The sequence below is a fragment of the Bufo bufo genome, chromosome 7 (assembly GCF_905171765.1).
Source record: "Bufo bufo chromosome 7, aBufBuf1.1, whole genome shotgun sequence".
Classification (NCBI taxonomy): domain Eukaryota; kingdom Metazoa; phylum Chordata; class Amphibia; order Anura; family Bufonidae; genus Bufo; species Bufo bufo.
The window spans coordinates 188552939-188578620 of NC_053395.1; the positions used below are offsets into that span (position 1 = coordinate 188552939).

General features: G+C 44.3%; 1 protein-coding gene across 5 annotated transcripts in view; it reads right to left on the minus strand.

Moving 5' to 3' along the window:
• The window catches only part of UBR3 (ubiquitin protein ligase E3 component n-recognin 3), a 207286-nt gene that overhangs the window by 142639 nt on the left and 38965 nt on the right, over positions 1–25682 (minus strand). For all 5 annotated transcript variants that reach the window (XM_040441568.1, XM_040441565.1, XM_040441566.1 and 2 more), the window contains exons 9-18: positions 22220–22399; positions 20361–20494; positions 18184–18270; positions 11400–11465; positions 8276–8365; positions 5961–6089; positions 5828–5880; positions 3810–3943; positions 3000–3085; positions 2300–2441 (exon numbers count right to left, since the gene is read on the minus strand). In XM_040441568.1, coding sequence (XP_040297502.1) covers positions 2300–2441; positions 3000–3085; positions 3810–3943; positions 5828–5880; positions 5961–6089; positions 8276–8365; positions 11400–11465; positions 18184–18270; positions 20361–20494; positions 22220–22399 — 1101 coding nt within the window. The remainder of the gene's footprint in view (positions 1–2299; positions 2442–2999; positions 3086–3809; positions 3944–5827; positions 5881–5960; positions 6090–8275; positions 8366–11399; positions 11466–18183; positions 18271–20360; positions 20495–22219; positions 22400–25682) is intronic.

Consider the following 25682-nt stretch of genomic DNA (forward strand, 5'->3'; position numbering starts at 1 on the left):
AGGCAGCGTCCGCTTTCCAAACCTTCAGCCAGAGTTCCCTCCTGACGGAAACAGCCAGGGTGGAGGAGCGTGCTATAAGGGCTCCCGCATCAAGGGAGGCCTCACAAACAAAATTCCCGGCCCGAACAATAAGCTGGGCCAAGGAACGTAGGTCCTGGATGGGGACGTCCGAGTCCAACTCCTGTTCCAGCTGCACTCCCCAAGCAGAGATTGCTTTACCTGCCCAGGCAGAGGCAAAAAACCGGTCTGAGGGCAGAACCGGAGGCAGCAAAAATGCCCTTGGAAAGGGTCTCCATGCGACGGTCCTCCGCTGACTGAAGAGAGGACCCGTCGGGAACAGGGATGGCCGTGTTTTTTGACAGACGGGCCACAGGGGGGTCCACCTTGGGTGGGGACGACCAGGTGGCCACGACATCGGCTGGAAAAGGATAGCAAATGTCCAGCTTCTTGGGATTGACAAAACGGGCGTCCGGGCGAGCCCAAGCCTTAGACACCACGGAGGAGAAATCAGAGTGGATTGGAAAGACTTTTGAGGCCTGCCTGGGTCTGATAAAGGAGACGCTAGCTGCGTCAGAGCTAGGGGGGTCATATTGCACCTTAAAGGTGTCACGACTATCAGAGATGAGTTGACCCATCGCTGAGGCTAGCTTGGACGGCAGGGCAGAGTCCATTTCCAAATCCGAAGCCGCCAATTCACCTTCAGAGGGCGAATCCTTTGGAGAGGAGAGGCCCGTCTGAGTGCGCACGCGTGGCGGGGAGAGGGAGGCATCCGAGGAGGAGGCTCGCTCTACTCTAAAACGCTTCTGAGAGTGCCTAGCTCGGGAAGGGTCACTAAGAGAGGGTGAACCCGCCGCAGCGGCAGAAGCGGTGGACCCGGAGGGCGCGACAGTAAGAGTGGCGTCCTGTGGGGTAGGCAGCGTGTCTATTAGGCGGCCCACGACATGGGTGAGGCTTTCCACGGCCTGGGACAGGGATCTAGCCCAGTCAGGCGGGTCAGAGGAAACAGGGAGCGACACAGCGGGCGACTGAGGCTGCGGTGGAGCTCGGCATGCAGGACAGTGCGGATCAGACTGCCCCCGGGGAAAGGGTTCCCTACAAGCGGTACAGGCATGGTACCAAGGCTTGGCGGCTGCAGAAGGGTCTGACATGGTGGAAAAAAATGTTGCACTTAAAGTGGGAGACCCCAGGGAAAAAACGGAACGGGGATTACACCCAAGCAGCAGCACTGGTGGCACGGAGGGGGTTAACAGTCCTACCAGACCCGCGGACAGGAAAAAACGGAAAAAACGCTTGCCTTCAAGCGTAGACGTAGCAGCGGTGGGAGGGAGGAGGGAAGGGGAGGCTGGAGCAGCCACTCTCACCATCCGCTGTCTTCACCCTCAATCCATCCAGCAGGGTCGCCCCTTCAGCTACTGGCACCGCAGTGGCAGGAAGCCGGGGGAGGGACTTGGCGTGCGGGCGACCCTTGAGCTGGCGGGACGCAGGGGAGCGAGGCTGCCCTGGTCCACCTTGTCTTCTGTGGGGGAGGCGGCAGTGCGGCATTACCGGCACTGGCGCAACTCAACCCCGGGAGAAACAGAGGGGTCTAGTGCGCCTCTGTTGTCCCTGCAAGTAGAAAAAACCCGAATTAAAAACAACAAATAACGCAAAAAATAAAAAAAATTTAGGAAAGCAACCCTGCCTAAGCAGGGAGTGTCTTGCCTCCTTGGACACTAAGCAAAAAACTGGCAGTCTCTCTCTCCAGGCTGAAGGGTATAGCTGATGGAGGAGGGGCTTACAGCTTTCACTTTGTCTCCCGCCTCCTAGGGAGCAGAGCTATACCCATGGTTTCCTGTGTCCCCCAAGGAATATGGGCGAGAAAAAATATAATAATAATAATCAGGTGGCGCTATACAGATACATTTTACTGAATGACTCAGTAGCTATATTAAATGTTTAATTACACCCAATTGCAAAAGTATTTAGATCCAGGTGTTGGTATGAAAAACATAGAATATGGGAGTCACAGAAGCAGCATGGCATAGACTGCTTGTCTGCTTCCAGAACCCAGCCACCTCTGGCTGAAAATACAACAGGTATTCCATTCTCGGTCATGAATGGGTGGGTGAGATGGGTGTAGCCCTTTAATTCAATAATAAAAGAACAACCCGAATTTCTACATCCTTGTGTTCTTTATCACATATATAGCTCTGACCTAGTGTGACAGCTATGACACTTGACATCACTTTAAGAACTACAGTAGGACAGTTATTAAAAATGGATGTTATCCAAGACGACCTTTGCAGTGAGAGATACATACCCTTCGGTGTATACATTCCTTGCTGCATTGAACCTCCAGGTTCAAACACGGGAGCTTTAAAGTCAGCAACTGCCGACAATACAGATTCAGAGCTGCAGCTTCCCGGCATTACACCGCTCTTGGGATTAGGGCTTTCTGGAATGTTAACTAGAGGTTGAGGAAAACAAACTAAGGCGGTCATGTCAGAAACTAGACAGAAATATTGTAATAGAAAAGTGTGTACAGAGGTTCCATCACCAAGGTTTATGCCCTTCTTAAGACAATGGGGCAAGACATCTTCTAATGCAGGGGTAGGCAACCTCCGGCACTGCAGCTGTTGTGAAACTACATCTCCCAGTATGCATACTTGCTCTGCTGTTCTTAGAACTCCCATAGAAATGAATGGAGCATGCTGGGAATTGTAGTTTCAATTGCTGCCCCCCTGTGCTAAGGTGTAATGAGTGCAGGTAGGCACGAATGCTTAGGCGCTGCAAGCCCACCTTCCAGGGGCTGGACAGAACCGCACTGCTGACCATTCGCTGTGAATGTATGCTTTAGATCAAACACAGATGGCACAAGCAATGGTGAAAGGTGCGCTCACAACTGTGAAACACTACTGGCAATGGATGAACCAATGGAAATTGCGAGCTATGACGCTTTAAAGATTTTAAAGCCAATTCAAACCAATACATTGGAGATAAAACTACTTGTAAAAGGATATAAGATCAAGTAGTGAGCTGTGAGTACGGTCGTTCATACATAACTGTGCTATCATCTCCGCTCTGAGGATCTCGTCATCGGTCATTCCTAAATTCAGAAATACAAAGGTTAAGGTGGTTGACACATCCATGGCAGAACATAATTTATTGTATATGACATAGCTGTAGAAGGGTTGTCCGGGAGTTTAGGCCAGTGATAGACTGCAGTGGAGCCAATCATTACTCCAAGAAAGTAAACTAGCAGGAACCAACCGAGCACCAGGGGATATAACATTACTGCTGTTAGGTGTAGCAACAAGGTTTAAAGGGCACCTCCTATCAGAAGTGATTTCTCATGCCTCCGTAGTAGAGCTCAGCCACATTAGAACTTTACCTTTGTCCTGTTTCTTTATGCGTTCCCCAGCTACTCCTAGTGTAAGCTGCCTCTGCTTGTCCCATTTGTGGGCACAATTTCACAAAATAGCACGGCTTACATGAGATTTATGCAAAAATTGCAGCAAAATAAACATGAAACCAGAGTGAACTGTGAATGCACACCTCAGTGTCTAGGTGTCTGTCAGAAAGCTGAATGTACGGCCTCTTCGCTGCGATGCTCTGCGGTTGCAGAGCTCAGCCAATGAGAGACAAGGGCTGCTTTTTACATCTAACTACTGGAACTTCAGAGCCTTGGGGTCTGGTGGAAAAGTAGTATCACCACCAAAGTATGGTTCAGTGGGCAGTTAGAAGGGGCTTTAAAATAAAACAGCATGAAGCTGGGGGAATGCTTTATTACAACTTTATCCATAGAGAAGTCAAACTCCCACGCAACTTACCTAAGTGTAAACGTAGACTCAACAGGATAACAAGAAACGTCAGCGCCCCTTCAAGCATCGACCTTTCATGATCAGAGTCCAGAACTGTGTTCTGGTGTTGGGAGGCCATTGTTAAAAGGTCTACAACCTTAAACCTTAGTGATGAAATAAAGGAACATTTAATACGAATTGGAACAGCATACAACAACGTGAAACTGACCAAAGGAGCAACAAACCTTCCTGGAGATACCTGCACGTATCCATGTTTTATGCACTACAACTTCGCAACGTTCCTTCAGTAGACTAAGCACAGGTAACAGATTCAGTAACAGACTTCACTGCAGTTAGCGGTGGTCTGTCGTTACGATAGGCAATCATTTTAAAGGTTATGGGCCTAATTTATCAAAAGTTTCCACCAGTTTTATGACGTGAAAAAGTCGCAAGCTGCGCGTTTGTGACTTTTTCAGCACCACTTGGCCAAAAGTTTTTGTTCAAGAGGTTTTTCTCCACCCACTTTCCCAATAAGCGGGAATAGCGAGTGCAAGGCCCGAGGCTCCACCATACTTATAACTTTTGATGTCAGAGACTAGCGTAAATATCAGCAAGAGCACGGACTGTGGGATGCTGCGCCTAATTTATGACAAGGCATACGCCTAGTCATAAATTAGGCGCAGCCTCGGGCAGTGCGCTTGGTTTTCATAGACTGGCGTATGCGCCCGGGCTATGATAAATCTGGCCCAATTTGTCAACTAAAAAAAATTTCTGCTAATTAAAAATAGATAATAAAGACTTTTTTTTAATCTGATTGTAGATTTTTTTTAAATTCTATTTTCTATGCAAGACGATAGGGGCGGCCATCTTGCCTGAGCTACTGTTAACAGCATTTAGAGATATGCTCTACAGAAGTCATTATGGGCCATAGACACAATAAACAGAAGGGGACCTCATTGACTTCTAAGGGCTCATGCACACGACAGTATTTTGCGTTCAGTATACTGGCCGTTTTTTTGTTCAGTATGCGGTACATATACTGAACCATTTATTTCAATGGTTCAACAAAAAAAACTGAAGTGTCTCTGTGTGCATTCCGCTTCAGTATTTCCGTACCGTGAAATATATGTCCTATTCTTGTCCGCAAATCACGGTGCTGGGCTTCATTCAAGTCAATGGGTCCGCAAAAAACGGAACACATACGGAAATGCATCCATATGTCTGACGTATCCGTTCCGTTTTTGCGGAACCATCTATTGAAAATGTGATGCCCAGCCCAATTGTTTATATGTAATTACTGTATAATGTATATGGCATACGGAAAAAAGGAAAGGAAAAACGGAAAGGAAACACAACGGAAACAAAAAACGGAACAACGGATCCGTAAAAAAAAAAAAACGAATCGCAAAACACTGAAAAAGCCATACGGTCGTGTGCATGAGCCCTAAGGGAGAGTTTTAAATATAGCGACTAGGGTTGAGCGAATTGGGTTCAGATATCCGAAACCAGATACTTTTAAAAACTTTGTTAAGAATATGGGCTCTGTTCTACTGCAAAATGTATTGCCTCCGCAGAGGTCTTTCTGAAGTTTCATTAAATATCCGGAGAGTTACTTCATCTCACCTCTATCACTTGTCACTTCGTTTATTTGCATAAATTACTGTATCACAAATACTAAGACAAACTCTGCTTCGTGCCTCATTAACAAAGCTGAGTTCAGCTTTGTATTTTGATATAAAAATTTATGCGAATAAGCAAACTGACATGTGATAGAGGCGAGATGAAGTAAGTCTCGCGATATCCGCTGAAACTTCAAAAAGACCTCCGCGGAGGCAATACATATTACAGTGGGACAGAGATGATATTCTTAACTTAGTTTTTAAAAGAATCGGGTTAGAATACAGTAATCCGACCCAGATTTACTCAACCCTAATAGAGACACAGAAAAAAAAAAAAAGAGATATATATATTTTAAAAAGTGCACATTATTTTATTGTTCAAAAACAGATAAATGTCTTGACTAGTTATATTCAATTTTGTAATCTTACCTTTCAAAAACGGATGAAATAAAGTAGTCCGGGTCTAGTTTTGATGCACACACCTGAATAAGGTAAAAGCAAGTAAGCTTAGCTCTGAATATAAAACCGCAGCAGGACATGAGCATTCTCCATAAGAACCTACCTGCAGCAGGTAAATATCAGGGTCGATCATGGAATTACAGAAATGTGACTGTACGTAGGTCATAGCTTGTCCTTTAATCTGAAGGCCATTCCGTACCCACATGTTGCTGTGGATTTCGGACAAGTTTGCCTATAACAAAACCAGAAGGAATTAAGGCGACTACACATTCCAAATCAGAGTAAATTATACATTCTCCATGATAAATGCAAGGCATAGAACAAGGATTTGCACATTACTACTACTCTGGTGCTACAATTTATAAGAGTCCAACGTCCATTACCATTCAGTTTGAAGTCTCAGCTTTGTTAATTTTACAATCTCACAAATAAAACTATGTTTTACTACACTGCAATGACAGAGTTACATTAAAAATAGTACGTTGTGGGAGTTCATGCCTTATATGAAAGGTCCGCTTTTCCAAACCATTGTTCCAACACATTTGGAATGAAGTAGCTTTTGCCACATTGCAAAACCGAGAAAATGCCGCAAACAGAAGTAGAAGGTACCACCCACTGTGTAGTGGCTGTGTGTGCATAGGGCAGCTCAGCACCCATTCACCTGAAGGGGGCGGGGGGACCACAATACGCTGGTACGGCCTCTAAATAGTGGACAGAGCCTCCTGTTTCCAGCTCTGGTGGCTGTCAAAAACAGCCGATCAAGGGGGTGCCGGGTGTTGGGCCCCGAGATGATAGAACATCAATATCTAAAAAGGAGAAAACCTCTCGAAGGCACAGCAAGGTGGCGATAAACTTTCCAGTAGCTGACTGTAAGTGGGACTAGGGGTGGGCGATATGCGATATAAATTTGTGCCACGGTATGGATTTTGTGCATATCGCCGGACCGCGATATGATCGCTCTCTCGGCACGCACCATGTTCTCCTGAGCCGGCACAGTGGAGAAGGAGGGAATCCCTCTCTCCCCACTGTGCGCGGCTGCCGCTGACCACCAATGAGAACAGAGTAGGAGGAGGAGGGAAGGGACTGTGGCCACTGCGCCACCAATGAATGTTCCAACCATATCCCGGCCCCTATGACTGCACGCTGCGATCCGCCGCAATTAACCCCTCAGTTGAGGGGTTAATCGCGCGGATCCCAGCATCCTGTCAGAGGTCGGGTGTCGGGAATGTTCTTCAGTCTCTGCATTGGTGGCAGTGGGAAGTTCTGATCGGAGTCCCAGCAGTGTAATGCTGGGGCTCCGATCGGTTACCATGGCAGCCAAGACGCTACTAAAGTCCTGGCTGCCATGGTATGTTAGTGAGCAGCATTATACTCACGTGCGCCGTGGCCGCCGGTCGCTCCTTCTTCTGTCTGTGCGGCGCATTGCTAATGCTTACAGCAATAGCAATGCGCCGCACAGACCTATGAGAAGAAGGAGCGTCCGGCGGCCACGGCGCACGCGAGTATAATGCTGCTCACTAACATACCATGGCAGCCAGAACTTCAGTAGCGTGACTCCTGGCTGCCATGGTAACCGATCGGGGCCCCAGCATTACACTGCTGGGACTCCGATCGGAACTGCCCACTGCCACCAATGATGGGGGGGGGGGGGGGGGGGGGAGGGGAACCCTGTGGCCACTGCCACCAATGATTAATACTGGGGAGGGAGGGGTGGCTTTGAGTTACCAGAGGGGGCTGATAAGAGGGAGAGGCTGGGGGGTGGATCAGAGGCTGGGGGGGGGGGGGGGGGGCACACATGAGAGGCTGGGGGGGGCACATGAGAGGCTGGGGGGGGCACATGAGAGGCTAGGGGGGGGGGGGCACATGAGAGGCTTGGGGGGGGCACATGGTCAGCTCCCTGCTGTTGTGTGCACAAAGCACAGGGCAGCAGGGAGAGTATAAAGTCCTATTCACCCTAATAGAGCTCTATTAGGGTGAATATGACAAGGGTTCTAGCCCTTAAGGAGGCTAATAGTTATTAAATAAAAAGTTTAAAAAAAAGTTTAATCCCCCCATAATATAGAAAACAATATATCGCGATATATATCGCACATGCTTAAAATTATATCGCAATATAGATTTTAGGCCATGTCGCCCACCCCTACGTGGGTCCCAACAAATTCTGCAAAGAAAGATCTATGCCAATCTCCACCTGAGGGTGCTGCCACACGTTTAGGTTTTTTGATGCAGTTTTTGAAAACCAGGAGTGGATTGAAAGAAGTGGAGAAGATGTGTCAGCCCTAATGCTTTTCTCTCCCGTTATGATCCAAACCGGATTTTGGCTTCAAAAACTGCATAAAAAAGCCTGAACATGTGGCAGCAGCCCGACATCAGCAGTCCTTTTTACATTCAACATAACACTTGCACAAACCAGTGTACCTGAATTAAAAGCGGGTGGACCATTAGCTTCATCAGCATTTCCTGGTCAGGCAAAATAGAATCCAAATCTATTTCCTGACACTTCACAGCCTGCCAGAGAGAAGAGAAAATAGTAAGACGTTCAATCTTCATTTGACTAAAGAGGTGTAAACAGGAGACGGCAGGCACATTATAATTAGCAAGATCATTATTCCTACTTACCAGGGGTCATGGCTCATTTTCTCCACATATCTATTTAACAGGGAGAATACATTTGCAGTTTGCAGCTTCTTTTGTGTTAACCAGGCGGGAGCTGCAGATTTATTGCTAGGCCAATTTAGAGAACAGGCCCTAAACCTACCTAGAAACTCTATAACAGGAATCAGCAACCTTCAGCACGCCGGCTGTTTGCGAAACTACAACTCCCAGCAAACATACTTACTCCATAGAAGATAAAGGAGGATTCTGGGAGTTGTAGTTTCAGAACAACTGGAGTGCCCGAGGTTGCTGATCCCTGCTCTCTAAGGATGCGCTGCCACACTTTTTATTGTTGTTTTTATAGGGTGGGGCGCTTTATTTGGCTTCTAAAAACCACCACAAAACTCAATTGTTTTCTTGGAGTGGCAATTTTGGGTCGCATATTTTACTATATATTTACACATTTTTTTGCCCTTCTGAAAAAACACACTGGAAATTCTGCAATTAAAAAAAACAAATACCAAGAAACAAAAAAATGCCAGGAAACTTCCTTAAAAATCCTCCTCAAAAAACACTGAGGCAGATGTCCTAATAGTGGTACACTTTACACTGTGATGTGTACTCTGAGTGATGAGACCCCCCCCCCATCGATCACTAGAATGAGTAGAGAGAAGCGCTCATATAAATCACACTCTCAACACAATGCAGGAGACGGCCTAATGGAAGTCTATGGGCCCATCTGGATTCCTTCTGCAGCGAGGAGACAAAGTACGCTGTCCGAGTGCTTTTTTTCTTCTCGTTCCAGGGATCAGTGGGGGTCTCAGCATTCAGGCAACCATGATAAAAACTTTTGATATGTTTCTATACCATATCAAAAGTTTTCCGAAAATTCAGTGAGCATTTAAAAGGGGTTATCCGGGTTCAGAGCTTTCTCACCCAGGCAGCCCCCCTGACAAGAGCATCGGAGCATTTAATGCTAGATCGCGCAGGTCACAGGCTCTTTTATTTATCATAACACACTGCCGGGCGGAATCTTCCACCCGGCAGTGTGTTCGGTGACGTCACCGACTCTGATGGGCGGACTTTAGCGCTGGCTAGAGCAGCGCTAAAGCCCTCCCATCAGTGCCGGTGACGTCACCAGCCTTCCTGGCAGCACTATGGAGAGCCCCGGTACTTCACCGGAACTCCTAAAAATGCCTTTGCCCTGCGCGATTTAACGCAGGGCAAAGGAGAGAGCAAGAACTGCTCCGATGCTCTTGTCAGAGGGGCTGCCTGGGTGAAAATGGAGGTATGTCCTGGTTCAGCTGTAGACCCGGACAACGCCTTTAATAAGGAACCCGAGCACATTGCCCAATGTCAAGTCAGGAGGATATGCCTGGAATCTCTTTAACATGGGTCTACACAACAGGGATTAGTTATCAAAAGGTAAAACAAAGGAAAAGTTGGTGAATTTCCCATAAAAGATTGTAAGATTCAAATTGTCGTTAATGTGCACCTTATAAAGAAATTAAAGCAGCAACTCCACCTCCCTCGTGCACTACTTTTCATAAATCTCTCTTCGGGTCCATTCACACGTCCGCATCTGTTCATCAATTTTGCAGAACAGGTGCGGACCCATTCATTTTCAACGGGGCCGAAATGTGCTGTCCGCATGCGCACTTCCGGATCCAAAAAGAATAGAACATGTCCTATTCTTGTCCGCAATTGCAGACAAGAAAAGGCATTTTCTATCAGAGTGCAGGCGATGTGCGGTCCGAAAATGCGGAACGCACATTGCCAGTGTCCGTGTTTTGTGGAACCTTAAAAGGATATTTCAACAAACAAAATCTACATTTTTCAAACCAGCAACTAGATCTAAATACTTCAGTATGTGCATGTAATCAAAAATTTAGTATAGGCACTGAGTTACTCAAAATCTATCTGTACAGCGCCAACTGCTGTTTGTTCTTTTCCTTATGGATCTGTCCTCAGTAACATTACTAAGGAGGTCGCACATGCTCAATTACATCCTTCAACTGCCACTAGCCATATCTTCTCCTAGAAGCGGTAACCGTTTACAAGGAGAGAGTTGCAGCACACAGGACATGTCCCATGAGAAAGGACACATCCCCTGAACGGCCAGCCTGAGATAAATCTAGCAGAACAATTGGAGCAATGAATGTGGAGAGCTCTGGATCCATGTGAGGTACAGGGCTGGTTCTAGCTTTGTAAGGATGAGAATGTCATGTACTGTATGAGGTCGGATTTTCATTTTTAACATCAATCATGGGATAACCCTTTTAATGACCCCATACGTATAGTGAAGACAAAACTTTAAGATGCCCATCTGGGGAGTTTCTGCCAGATAACCACAGCACAGTAGTTTCAGGATTTCAGCTTGTGACTTCTATCATTGTCAATTTAGCGAACCATCCTCCTCGTGCCACTTTTTTGAAGTGGCTCCCTATGAATCAAGAACTGACTCTCCAACAAGCCTTGGGACAAGGAAATAAAGCCAAGCCAGATATTGTATCTGCAACAAAATCGTGCAGCATGCCACACAACAAATGCACGCTAGGTCGCAGTCCCTTTCTGTAAACGAAACTCATTCCCTCCAGGCCAGAAGGCTCCTGCAAGAGGCTGGGACTAGTGGACATCCCTCAGCCCTGCTGCTCCAGGTGTTGGCCAAGAGCCTCAGTCGAGGTCTGGCCTCTCCCCGGAAGGAGGCCAAGGGGTTTGCAGGGGGTGGGGCCGTAGGGCGAGGAACCTAATGTCCACACACACTTCCCTTGACCTCAGGGGGTAGCCCATAAGGGCACCGCAGAGCTGAAAATCCTAGTGACAAAAACAAACGTGTAAAGTGAACACATGGATACGTTGAGACATGAATTTTAGGAAGTTTCTGTTCACATTTCTACTCAAACAAAAACAGAGAAACCAAGAATAACACAGCAAACAATTTGCCTACCTTGCTTAAAAACATGGCATAGTAGCGATGTAGAGGCAAATGGAAGGTAACCTGATTCGGTGCCGGCTGAGAAAAGAAAGAATTTTAATGGTTTTTAAATATAGCAGCCAGAAATTAGCATATTGCATGAATTATGCAGTAAACTGTATAATTAACCCTATAAGGACCAGGCCTGTTTTGGGCCTTAAAGGGTAACTGTCATATTTTTTTATTTGCTAGTTTATTAGAGCTAGGCATGTATACCTGAGTTAGTCTGTCAATGATTGTCAAAAGATCTGTAATTACCTTATAATATCAGCTTTCATTAATGTCCCCTGCCCCTTTCCACTGGTCCCTTAAAAGACCGTTTAGGAAGACGGAGGGGCGGTCCTTCACACTGCATGCCTGCATTAGGCTTCACAGTGAGGAGGCGTGTCTCGCAGTAATCCAATCTGATTGGCTGACAAGGAGCTGCTGGCTACAGCAAGTGTGTATGGGAAGTGAGGGAAAGCAGTTTTGGCCTCAGAGAACTGGCAGAGAAGCCATCTTGAGAAGGTCCTCATATTGTAAATGTTTAAAACAGCCGTAACTAAGGGAAAAACCTCAAGAAAAACAGTGGTATGTGAAGAAACTAAAGATTGTTACAGGAAATGAATACAGGAAATAAAGCAAAGTTTTTAAACCATTGAAATAAAGTTCCCCTGCTTTTGATTTGAGCTGGACTTCCAAGTGTGTTTTTGGACTAAAGATTGCTTTATGCATAATGCTGCCGCAGCAGTAACCTATGCTAAGATTGATTTTTTTGATGGATGAATGATCAAAAAAATCATATGCACCCAAAATTGTACCAATAAAAAACCTGCAAAAAATTAGCCCCTGCACAAGACGATCGGCAGAAAAATAAAAAAATAAGGCGTTCAGAAAATGGAGACACAATTTTTTTTTTTTATTATGTCAAACTAAAACAAACAAAGTAGACATATTTGATATTATTGCGTCCGTAACAACCTGCTCTAAAAATAAAAACAGTGCCAAAACAGCCATTTTTTTGTTACCTTGCCTCACAAAAAAACAATATACAGCAATAAAAAATCATATGTACCCCAAAATAGTACCAATAATACTGGCACCTTATCCCCTAGTTTCCAAAATGAGGTCACTTTTTGGGAGTTTCTACTGTAAGCGTGCATCAGAGGGGCTTCAAATGGGACATGGCATCTAAAAACCAGTCCAGCAAAATCTGCCTTCCAAAACCCATATGGCAGTCCTTTTCTTCTGCGCCCTGCCGTGTGCCCTTACATCAGTTTACGACCACATGTGGGGTATTTCTGTAAACCGCAGAATCAGGGTAATAAATATTGAGTTTTGTTTGGCTGTTAACCCTCGATGTGTTAACCCTTTAAGGACTCAGGGCGTACCGGTACGTCCTAACTTGAAATCGGCATTCCGGCGCCCCAGGGGTTAATCGGAACGGGATTTCGGCTGAAATCATTCAGCCGGCATCCCGTAACAATGCAGTGGGGGGGTCATTTGACCCCCCCGCATCGACGATCGCAGAAAACCGAAGGTCAATTCATGTGACCCGATGAACCGGAAAAAGACTGCGATCGGTGGCGTAATTATACACCACCTATCGCAGTCCGAGGATTTGAAGAGGCGGTGCTGGCCCTGGTGCTGATGCCTGCTGTCCAGGGTGCTGATTGGTGCAGGGGAGAGAGGCGCGAGATTCAAACTTCCTGCGCTCCTCTCTCCCCTCCTCTTCCTGTCCAGCACCCTGACCGTGCAGCACCTCCAGAACCAGCTCCTGTGTCCCCCTAATCGGCATCCATCACCCTCCTGCACCCATCGCCACCCAGGTAGGTTAGGGTCAGTGAGGGAGAGGCACCGTTAGGCAGGGAAAGAAGAGGAAAGTTAGTTAGGAAAAAAAAAAAAAAAACTTTTATTTCCAAACTTTCTTTGATCCATCCATCAGACCCCAGATCCCCCCCTGCCACTTGCCCCCCCCCCCCCCCTCCCCTGACCACCAGCCCCCTTACCACCACTTTTTTTTTTTTTTTCTGCGTGCGCTGACTGGCCGTCACTTTTTAGCGTCCGTCCACTGTTAGCGCATCGCACCCCACCGACCGCTGATCAGCAAGTTTGAACTTTTTTTTCCCTAACACTTGCCCTTTCTTTTTTTGCCTTTTTTAGTACGCGAACACCCGTTGCCCCCACACACACGCACATATAATAAAGGTTTACACACGCACACACACCCATGGCCCGCCGGATGTTCTCGGCCGAGGAGGCATACGCCCAGATTGCCTCCGACTCTGAGAGCCCCAGTGAGGATGAGGATGACCCCACGTTCCTTTTATCATCCGCATCCTCCTCATCATCATCTGATGGCGATGAGCCACCAAGGCGGCGGAGACGCCGCCAGGCAGAGCCAGGGGCCCCACATGCTAGGGATCCTGTGGCCCACCCTAGTACGAGCCGCCCTGGGGTTCGTACTGGTTTCCCGGCCCACCAAATAAGTCCACCGGAGCCCCCTGCCGATGAACTTAGCTGGTGTCCCCCAGTGGACTTTGAGCCCGAGATTCCGGATTTTGCTGGCAATCCTGGAATCCAGATTCCCACAGTGGGGTTTACTGAAATAGACTATTTTAATTTTTTTTTCAGTAACCCACTGGTGAATCTGATGGTGGAGCAGACGAATCTGTACGCCCAACAGTTCGTCGCTCAAAACCCAGGCTAATTTTTGGCTAGACCCGGTGGCTGGACGCCGGTCAGTGCAGCCGAGATGAGGACATTTTGGGGCCTCGTGCTGCATATGGGTCTAGTCCAAAAACCCAGTGTCAGGCAATACTGGAGTGGGGACGTCCTATACCAGACCCCACTGTACAGTATGGTCATGACACGCTCCCGGTTTGAGGCCATCCGGAAATGTCTGCATTATTCCGATAATGCAGCATGTCCACCCCAATGTGATCCTGCCTATGACTGTCTGTATAAGATACGGCCGGTCATCGATCACTTTGGGGCCACATTTCAGCAGGCCTACGTACCTGGAAGGGAGGTCGCGGTTGATGAGTCTCTCGTTGCGTTCAAGGGGAGACTCAGTTTCCGCCAATATATTCCCACAAAGCGGGCGAGGTATGGCGTGAAGCTATACAAAATTTGTGAGAGTACCTCAGGGTACACTTACAAATTTCGTGTGTACGAGGGGCGAGATTCCCGGATTCAACCCCCAGAATGTCCCCCCACTCTGGGTGTTACCGGGAAACTCGTGTGGGACCTTATGTACCCACTGCTGGATAAGGGTTACCACCTTTACGTGGATAACTTTTATACCAGCATTCCCTTGTTCAGGTCCCTTGCCGCCAGATCCACGTTCGCTTGTGGGACCGTGCGGAAAAATCAACGCGGCCTCCCTGCCTACCCCCTCCAGGTACCTATCCCCAGGGGTGAGACCCGTGCACTTACCAGTGGAAACCTGTTGCTGGTCAGGTATAAGGACAAGAGGGATGTCCTTATGCTGTCCACAATACTAAATTTTTATAATCCCCAACAGTCCCCTAGAGAACATAAAAAACTATGGCTCTCAGACTTTGGAGACACGGAAACATTTTTTTTTTCCCAAAAAAATATTAGTTTTAGTGCAGGCATCCTCAAACTGCGGCCCTCCAGATGTTGTAAAACTATAACTCCCAGCATGCCCAGACAACCTACAGCCATCAGCAGGGCATGGTGGGAATTGTAGTTTTACAACATCTGGAGGGCCGCAGTTTTTAGGATGCCTGCTTAGTGTCTCCAAAGTCTGACAGCCATACATATTGGGCATCGTCGCGTGCGTAAAAGTCGTCGCTATAAAAATAACTTTTGCCCAAACGCCTCGGATGAACGGTGTTAAAAATATAAAATAAAAACGGTGCCAAAACACCCATTTTTGGGCAAAATTTCCATTTGAATCCTTTTTGCCGGTAATAAAGCAAGGGTTAACAGCCAAACAAAACTCAATATTTATGGCCCTGATTCGGTAGTTTGCAGAAACACCCCATATGCCGTCGTAAATGGCTATATAGCCGCACGGCAGGGCATAGAACGAAGGGAACTCCATACGGTTTCTAGAAGGCAGATTTTGATGGACAGTTTTTTTTTTTTACACCATGTCCCATTAGAAGCCCCCCCTGATGTAGCCTAGACTAGAAACTCCAAAAAAGTGACCCCATCTAAGAAACTACACCCCTCAAGGTATTCAAAAGTTACTTTACAAACTATGTTAACCCTTTAGGTGTTCCACAAAACTAAATAGCGAATGTAGAAACAATTTTAGAATTTTTTTTTTTGGTACATTGCCTCAAAAAAGAGTAATATAGAGCAACCAAAAATCATATTTACCCCTAAAATAGTCCCAAAACAACAACCACCTTATCCCGTAGTTTCCTAGATGGGGTCACTTTTGTGGAGTTTCTACTCTAGGGGTGCATCAGGGGGGGCTTCAAATGGACATGGTGTAAATAAACCAGTCCAGCAAAATCTGCCTTCCAAAAACCATATGGCGTTCCCCTCCTTCTATGTCCTGCCGTTTAGCCAAATAGTAGTTTACGACCACATATGGGGTGTTTCTGCAAACTACAGAATTGGGGCAACCCATTTTGAGTTTTGTTTGGCAGTTAACCCTTGTTTTACTCCTGGAAAAAATTGATTATATTGGAAAAGTTTCCAAAAAATAGAAATTTCTAAATTGTTTCTCCATCTGCCATTAACTCTTGTGGAAAGTTTGAAAAAACAGTTTTGAATACCTTGAGGGGTGTAGTTTCTAGAATGGGGTCATTTTTTGGAGGTTTCTATTATCTAAGCCTCACAATATGACTTCAAACCTGAACTGGTCCATAAAAAGTGGGATTTTGAAGATTTCTGAAAATTTCAAAATTTGCTTCTAAACTTTTAAGCCTTGTAACATCCCCAAAAAATAAAATATCATTCCCAAAATGCTACAAACATGAAGTAGACATATGGGGAATGTAAAGTCATCACAATTTTTGGGGGTATTACTATGTATTACAGAGGTAGAGAAACAAACTTTGAAATTTGCTAATTTTTCAAAATATTCGGTAAAAATTGTATTTTTTTATGCAAAAAAATTTACTTTTTTGACCCAATTTTAGCAGTGTCATGAAGTACAATATGTGACGAAAAAACAATCTCAGAACGGCCTGGGTAAGTCAAAGCGTTTTAAAGTTATGAGCACTTAAAGTGACACTGGTCAGATTTGCAAAAAATGGCCAAGTCCTTAAGGTGAAATAGGGCTGAGTCCTTAAGGGGTTAAAGAAAAAATTGATTCAAATGGGAAATCTGCCAAAAAAAGTTAAATTTTTAAATTCCATCTCCATTTTCCTTTAATTCTAGAGGAACACCTAAAAGGTTAACAAAGTTTGTAAAATCAGTTTTGAGTAGCTTGAGGGGTGTAGTTTCTACAATGGGGTAATTTATGGGTGGTTTCCACTATGTATGCCCCATCAAGTGACTTCAGACCTGAACTGGTCCTTAAAAAGTGGGTTTTTGGAAATTCTTAATAATGTTAGGAATTGCTTCTAAAATTCGAAGCCTTCTAACGTCCTAAAAATTAAAATGACAATTTACAAAATGATGCAAACATAAAGTAGACATTTGGGGAATGTTAAGTAAATATTTTATGAGGCATCACTAAGTTTTAAAAGCTGAGAAACTGAAATTTTGAAAATTGCTAATTAATTAAATAAATTAAATAAAAGGTGAAATATATTGACTCAAATGTATGACTATAATGAAGTACAATGTGTCACGAGAAAACAATCTCAGAATGGCCTGGATAAATAAAAGTGTTCCAGTTATTACCACAAAAAGTGTCGTATTTGCAAAAAATGGCCTGGGCAGAAAGGTGAAAACTGGCTCGTGGTAGAAAGGGTAAATGGGGATTTTTTCCAGTTTTTTAAATAGTACACTTTTTTTTTCTACAATTTTTTTGTCTTATTAGGGGACTGGATCCTCTGACACCATGATTTATAGTGTAATGCACTGCAATACTGCACTGAAGTGATTTGAGCCATCAGTACTAGGGTCCATTTACACGTGCGCAATTCTGTTCCGCATTTTGCGGAACGGAATTGCAGACCCATTCATTTCTATTGGGCCGCATGATGTGCAGCCCGGATCCGGAATTGCGGACCCGCACTTCCGGGTCCGCAATTCTATTCCCGAAAAAAAATAGAACATGTCCTATTCTTGTTCGCAATTGCGGACAAGAATAAGCATTTGCTATTAAGTGCCGGCGATGTGCGGTCCGCAAAATGCGGAACGCACATTGCCGATGTCAGTGTTTTGCGGATCTGCAAAACACTTACGGACGTGTGAATGGACCCTTAAACTGACAAGCTGCCTATTAGACCCCACCACTGGTAGGAGGCCCCACCCCTCCCGGTAAACCCTGCCCAATTTTTCTGTCACTTTGGAAAACTGTCGAGCAGTATGAAAAGACAAAGATTATAGTTCAAATAGGACATTTCTGACTTTTCTATACCCTCCTCCCATGGCACCCATGGTTTAGGAAAACCTGTGAAACACCAACACTTGAATGGGGCCAATCTGCAATGCAGACACACAGCACAGATCAAGGTGGCCCCATGTCTGGGAAAAGCCAAAAGGTGTTTCATTGAAATAATCCATCAGTCTCCTAGTTGTCATGATCGTTGGCATCGCTGCAGTCAGACCTTCAAGCACATACAAAATATTAATTTATACAGGATAACAGTGAATGCAAAATTGTTCGATACATCAGACCTACCTCATCTACAAAGTTTATGGCATCAAACCAATCCTGAAGGGCTTCAAGGCAATACCGGACAACATTCCTTGTGTACTCTTGAGTCTCCTACAGAGAGAACGAACTCAAGTTATTAGGAAAGAAACATTAGTAAGATTTCTAAGGAGCATTTACATCTTTAGAAATTCTGATGGAAAACATTTAATAATCCAAATGGCCAACCCAACCCCGTTTTTTGGTGATAAATATCAAGTTCAAAGCAGAAATATGCCCATGTCCTTCCACAGAAGACCTTGCATAGAATTATAGATTTCTCTATAGACATCAGGCTATGCCACATCAAACGTCCTAACCGAATATCGGGTAAATAAGAGTGGGAGCCCTTTTCCACTGGCTGACGACTGGGCCAATTATTGGATATGAACTTTGTAAAGGTAATGAGTAAAAATGTGACAGATCATGTGAAAAATCAACAAAACCCTCATTTGTCAGATGATCAGATCTTTCATATGGCATTCAAAATCATCATGGCCCTGTGCCACAGACAATATGCAAAGTGAATAGGGGACGAACAAGCGTAATAGCAGTAGTTTGTCCCCCTTTCCCATTACATGGACCCGTGTGAAAAAGATCTATACATGTCGTTGATCTGCATTTTATTATTGGCTCGGCATCAGCAGCGGTGGTCGGGCTTGCACAATATAGGAAAATATTTTTACTATAGGGTGCAAGTACGGCCACCGCTACTGGAGTGCAGGATGGTCACAACCATGGAAGCGAGCAGTGTGTAACAGAATGGAAAAATGAATGCAGCCGCCCTCAATTCGTTTCTGTTTCCACCGAAAATACCCAACCACTGGCTCAGCTATTTACTTTGGCCCCATAGAAATTAATGGGAGCGGTGTCTGCGCAACCGCAGTTTGCTCACATTCACTACTATGGCAAATGGTGGCCACAAGAAGAAAAAGGCGCTCATAGGGCGAGTATGTCAAGCACTAGTAGCCTCCGAGTACAGGAAGTGTGGTTATGCTCACCTGTTTAGGTTGCACCTAAAATTGGGCGCAGTGGAAGTCCAGTGGAAGCTTACTATATTATTCACTACTTTGGAGAGAGCGCTTGGTGGTGGCCAGACCTGGGCAAACCCGGGGTCCTCCAGCTACCACCTTCCCCACTACGTTCACGGTATAGGAGTGGAAGCCGCACCTATCAGACAAAGGGGGCATATCCTAGCGATATGACCCCATTATCTCAGATGGAAATACCCCTTTAAATGAGACAGCCCCTAAAAGAGCACTGCGATCCCTTTAAATACCACTGCATCCAGCTGTACTTTGTTCAGCAAAAAGACAAACCATAACAGAAAACCAACAGACCCCATTATAGTAAATGGGAGTTGTCGGGCACATTTGCGTCAGTCATATGCCTCTGCATCTTCCAGAACAGAAAACTGGAAACAGCTCTAAGACCAATGAAGATTCTGCTGCAGAGCTATATATCAGGGCTGGCCAACCAGCAGCTCTCCAGCTGTTGCAAAACTACAACTCCCAGCATGCCCGGACAGCCTATAGCTATCAGCCTACAGCAGGGAATGGTGGGAGTTGTAGTTTTACAACAGCTGGAGAGCCGGATGTTGGTCATTCCTGATATATATATATATATATATATATATATATATACACACACACACACACACACACACACACACACACACATATCTAACTATGGGGCAGCAGTGATAAGCCTTTACAATGTATACCAGGCACAATGCCATTCACCAGGCATTAGCATCCTTCTGCACTCCAGCTGAAAATACAACTCCCAGCATGCTCCTTTCACTTCTGTGGGAGTTTAGAGAACAGCCAAGCAAGTGTGCATGATGGGAGATGTAGTTTCACAACACCTGGAGTGCCAGAGGTTGCAACCCCTGCCATACAATGTATTGCAGCTGTGCTGGGTATTGCACCATTCAATCCCAGTCACTTGAATGGGACTGAGCTGCACAAATGCCATGTGACTGATGGGCGCGATGTCCGATACGGAGGAAGAGGCCAACAGCTGATCGGTAGGAGTGCTGGAAATTGGACCCTCACCAATCTCATATTGGTGACCTATCCTGTAGATAGGCAGTCATTATTTAAATCCCATAAAATGCCTTTTAAGACATTTAAGCCATACAGGCAGCAAAATATTTTACTCACCCTCACTTTGCAGTGTGACAGAAGACCCCACATTGGCTGGGCACAGGCTTCAAGTTCAGCAGCAAATGCAGCATAGTATGTCTGGGACTCAAATTCCACATGCTCATTGAGTTCCCGCTTATTTAAATTCATACCTGGAAAAAATACAAACGAATCATTTTCTGATTAACACTTTATAGATATTACAGATCTTAGACTCGCATCAGGTCAATGCTTTAAGTTTGCCACATAACCCTGGGAACATTTTGTTAACAGAACAACTATATGAATATGGCGATAACCAGTAGAAGGAAATTGATCAAAACTGAGAGTTAGGTTCCATTCACACGTCCGCAAAATGGGTCCGCATCCGTTCCGCAATTTTGCGGAACGGGTGCGGACCCATTCATTCTCTATGGGGACGGAATGGATGCGGACAGCACACAGTGTGCTGTCCGCATCCGCATTTGCGGAGCGCGGCCCTGATCTTTGGGACAAGAATAGGCATTTCTATAGGGGTGCCGGGCGGGTGTGTTGCGGATCCGCAATTTGTGGGTGTGTTGCGGATCCGCAATTTGCGGGTCTGCAACACAGCACGGACGTGTGAATGCAGCCTTAGGCCGTAAACCGTTGATCTGCAAAACATGGGCACTGGCTGTGTGCACCCCACAGACCCAATAGGTCTGCGATCCGCAAGATTCGGCCAAAGATGGGCCATGTTCTATCTTTTGAGGGGTGGAGGGAAGGACCTGGAAGCACAGAGAAGCCTTTCTGTATACTTCCAGGTCCATGCCTCCACACCACGACAGATATCATAGAAGTCAATGGGTCTGCACAGTGATGCAGGTTGCATACGGACAGTAAATGTGTTTTGTGGATTCGCTGTTTGCAGTCCGCAAAATGGATTTTGATGCAAGTTTTTGACCCAAAGCCAGAAGTGGAGTCAGCGGGAAGGAGACGTATAATCTTTCCTTTATATTTCTTATTTCCTTCCAACACACCTCTGTGGCAAAAAAATAAATCAAAATGCATCGAAAACTGACAGGAAGATGTGTGTAGTATATTAACCGATTAGAGTCAAACTGTTAATTCTGTGTTTTTTGGTAATGGCCACGTGGTGACCCACAGAACCAGTCATTAACAATGAACACTGAATTAACAATTCAGCTCTAATTATGAGTTAGTATGATCCCGATGTCGCTTGCATGGCCATGCAGTACTCAGCCACATCCCAACCATGCAGTCTGGCCCTACCCCAAGGGCCAATTTACATTAGCAGATTATCAGCACAATTATCGAGAACAAAGGTTCGTACAAATGCTGGTTCCCAATATACCAGTAGTGATCGTTCATCCCCATACAGAGCAGATTATTGCTGCATATACAGCTATCATCTTCGCTCACGATCAAGCAATAATTGAGCACAAACAGTTCGATCCTGATAACTGCCTGTCAATCGGCCTGAGCAAAACAACAACCTTAAAGGAGTTGTACTGCATGTCGTCTCCTTTGCAGCAGTGTCGAAGTGTAATTACACGTACTCACTCTATTCAATGGAACACAGCAAGTACTTGTAATTACACTGCACTTCCGATAGGACAAGCAGTGTAATGAAGAGGAAGTAGCACTCGCATGGGGCGCCAACTCTTCTTCAAACAGGTGATCGGCAGGGGTGCCGGACCCCCACAGATCAGATATTAATGACCTATCCTGAGCATAGGTCATCCGTAAATACTGACTGTACAACACCTTTAAAGGAAAAGTGGTTGTGCTTTGGGCACTGGTGAAAGATTAAAAAATGTTCAACTAAATTGATTGCAAACAACTAAACGTATTCCTTATAGCCCACTACACAGCAAAAACTTATCTGAAGTACCTACCTTGAAAGAATGATACAAAATTCATCCAAGTAACTAGTAACCCATGATCCTCTAAGAATTTCTTAGCTACACTTTGGTGGGAAAGAATATTGATGAAATCACTAACTAGCGGCCAGTATGTGTTATTCTTCAGTAGCGCTTCGCCGCAGTTTACCACGACATGTAAACTGTTCTCTTCATCTGAAAATACAAGTGTGAATCAACGGAAAGAAGGACAAAAAATACAATACATACAGTATTCTGATTCCATGACAACTGGACATTAAGGAAAGTCAATATATTACTTCCCATGAAATAAAAATGTAAGTAAACTGTGGTCTCCTTACATTTTATTTCGTTACAGTGACCCTCCAGCTCCCCATTGTAATTTCACACTGCAACCCTTTTGAAGTATTAAAGAAACGGTTTATTCTCCGGTCCATGAGAAAGCGACTTGATGTAAACTGGTGGCATTAACTTCTTTATCTCTATTCATTTTCCACTACAAACTAATTCAACTGATGAAAACTACTACTACTACTACTACTAAACAAGACAATAATCAATTATATATCACTTTGATAAACTTCTGACATATCACAGCGAGACCCCACTGATAATTAAAAAATTAGCCGAGCCCTGTGCCCCTTTGCTCCTGTTCGGCTCTCCTTGGAAAGTGGAGCAAATGGTGTACAGATTCATATGAAGTCTATGACCACTAGGACCCTAGAGTGGTCACGCATGTAAACTGCCAGGGCACTGACACAGTACACTCAGGAATCAGAGAGGGGTTCCAAATGTTGGGCCCTCAGCTATCACGCATTCAGCCTCTATCTTGTGGACAAGTGGATACATGTTATTTATTGGAAAACCCCTTTAAACTGAAAATAGCACTGTAGCCCTGTGCACAGGATGTAGTTAGGGGGCCTGGTTCTCTAGGGAGAACGGGACCCCAATGGGTGCTAAAGTGAATAGAGAGCTGGCTACTCTACTCTACTACTTCTATGGGTTTTTCAAAACTAAGTGAGATATCCATAAAAGACACAAATGTTCAGATGGAAATAGCCTTTAAAGGCTACGTTCACCTTTGGGGGCAATTTTATTTTTTTTTTATTATTATTATTATTATTATTATTATTATTATTATTATTATTATTATTATTGCATTGTTCTCATTTTGAGCTAAAAATCTTTTTTTCAATTGGTCTTTATTAAAAATTTTGAACCACTGTCTTTGTGCAGCCATGAAATTCTTTAGTAGCGGGATCTGACTTTTCACTAAGGGTTATTAGATGACCACACAAAGTGAAAGTAGAAAGACTCAGACAACTACAAAAACAGTTAAGCCCTTGTTGCAGAACGGCTCAATATTATTAATAACGTCCAATTAACCCCTTTAGGACACAGCCTTATTTCACCTTAAGGACCAGGCCATTTTTTGCAAATCTGACCAGTGTCACTTTGAGTGGTGATAACTTTAAAACGCTTTGGACTTCTCTAGGCCATTCTGAGATTGTTTTTTCGTCACATATTGTACTTCATGACACTGGTACAATGAAGTCAAAAAAATTAAAGTTTTATTTATAAAAAAAAAACACCCAAATTTACCAAAAATTTGTAAAAAAAAAATTGCAAATTTCCACGTTTCAATTTCTCTACTTCTATAATACATAGTAATAACTACAAAAATAGTTATAACTTTACATTCCCCATATGTCTACTTCACGTTTGGATCATTTTGGGAATGACATTTTATTTTTTGGGGATGTTACAAGGCTTAGAAGTTTAGAAGCAAATCTTGAAATGTTTCAGAAATTTTCAAAAACCCACTTTTCAAGGACCAGTTCAGGTCTGAAGTCACTTTGTGAGGCTTACATAATAGAAACCACCCAAAAATGACCCCATTCTAGAAACTACACCCCTCAAGGTATTCAAAACTGATTTTACAAACGTCGTTAACCCTTTAGGTGTTCCACAAGAATTAATGAAAATAGAGATACAATTTCAAAATTTCACTTTTTTTGGCAGATTTTCCATTTTAATAATTTTTTTCCCGTTACAAAGCAAGGGTTAACAGCCAAACAAAACTCAATATTTATGGCCCTGATTCTGTAGTTCACAGAAACACCCCATATGTTGTCGTAAACCGCTGTACGGGCACACGGCAGGGCGCAGAAGGAAAGGAATGCCGTACGGTTTTTGGAAGGCAGATTTTGCTGGACAGTTTTTTTTAAAACCATGTCCCATTTGAAGCCCGCCTGATGCGCCCTTAGAGTAGAAACTCCAAAAAAGTTAACCCATTTTAGAAACTACGGGATAGGGTGGCAGTATTGTTGGTACTAGTTTAGTTTAGGGTACATATGATATTTGGTTGCTCTATATTACACTTTTTGTGAGGCAAGGTAACAAGAAATAGCTGTTTTGGCACAGTTTTTATTTGTTATTTACAACATTCATCTGACAGGTTAGATCATGTGGCATTTTTATAGACCAGGTTGTCATGGACGCGGCGATACCCAATATGTATACTTTTTTTTTTTTTTTTATGCAAGTTTTACACAATGATTTCATTTTTGAAACAAAAAAAATAAAAATGTTTTAGCGTTTCCATAGTCTGAGAGCCATAGTTTTTTCCGTTTTTGGGCGATTATCTTGGGTAGGGTAAGATTTTTGCGGGATGAGATGACGGTTTGATTGGCACTATTTTGGGGTGCATATGACTTTTTGATCGCTTGTTATTACACTTTTTGTGATGTAAGGTGCTTTTTTTTATTTATGCAAGTTTTACACATTAACAGCTTTTTTAAAACAAAAAAAAATTATGTTTTAGTGTCTCCATATTCTGAGCCATATTTTTTTTATTTTTTGGTCGATTGTCTCAGGCAGGGGCCAATTTTTTGCGGGATGTGGTGACTGTTAGATTGGTACTATTTTGGTGGGCATACGCCTTTTTGATCGCTTGCCGTTTTACTTTTTGTGATGTAAGGTGACAAAAAAATTACTTTTTTGTTTATTTTTTTCTTGAAACTTTATTTTTCACTTTATTTTTTGTCCCACTTGGGGACTTCAACTTTTGGTGGTCTAATCCTTTACAATGCATTCCAATACTTCTGTATTGGAATGCATTGGCTGTATGAGTAATACTGTGTGTATTACTCATGCAAAAAGAGGTTGAAAGAAATCCAGCTCCACTTGGATAAAGGAATATGCGTTTATTAAGCTTGCGGTAAAAACTCATCCATGAATTACAAAAATTAGCAGTCTTGTCTACGCGTTTCGGGCTACCAGAGACAATTCCAGCCCTTCCTCATGACACGGAAGTGTGTGTATTACTCATACAGCTTCCGGCCTGTGAGATCCAGGGGGCTGGATCTCACAGGCTCATCACTGGAAGGCAGCGCGATGTGAGCTAAAACTAGGATTGGAGCTGCACAGACCTAAGATTACATAACTACATATAGTTAATACGGTTGAAAAAAAGACA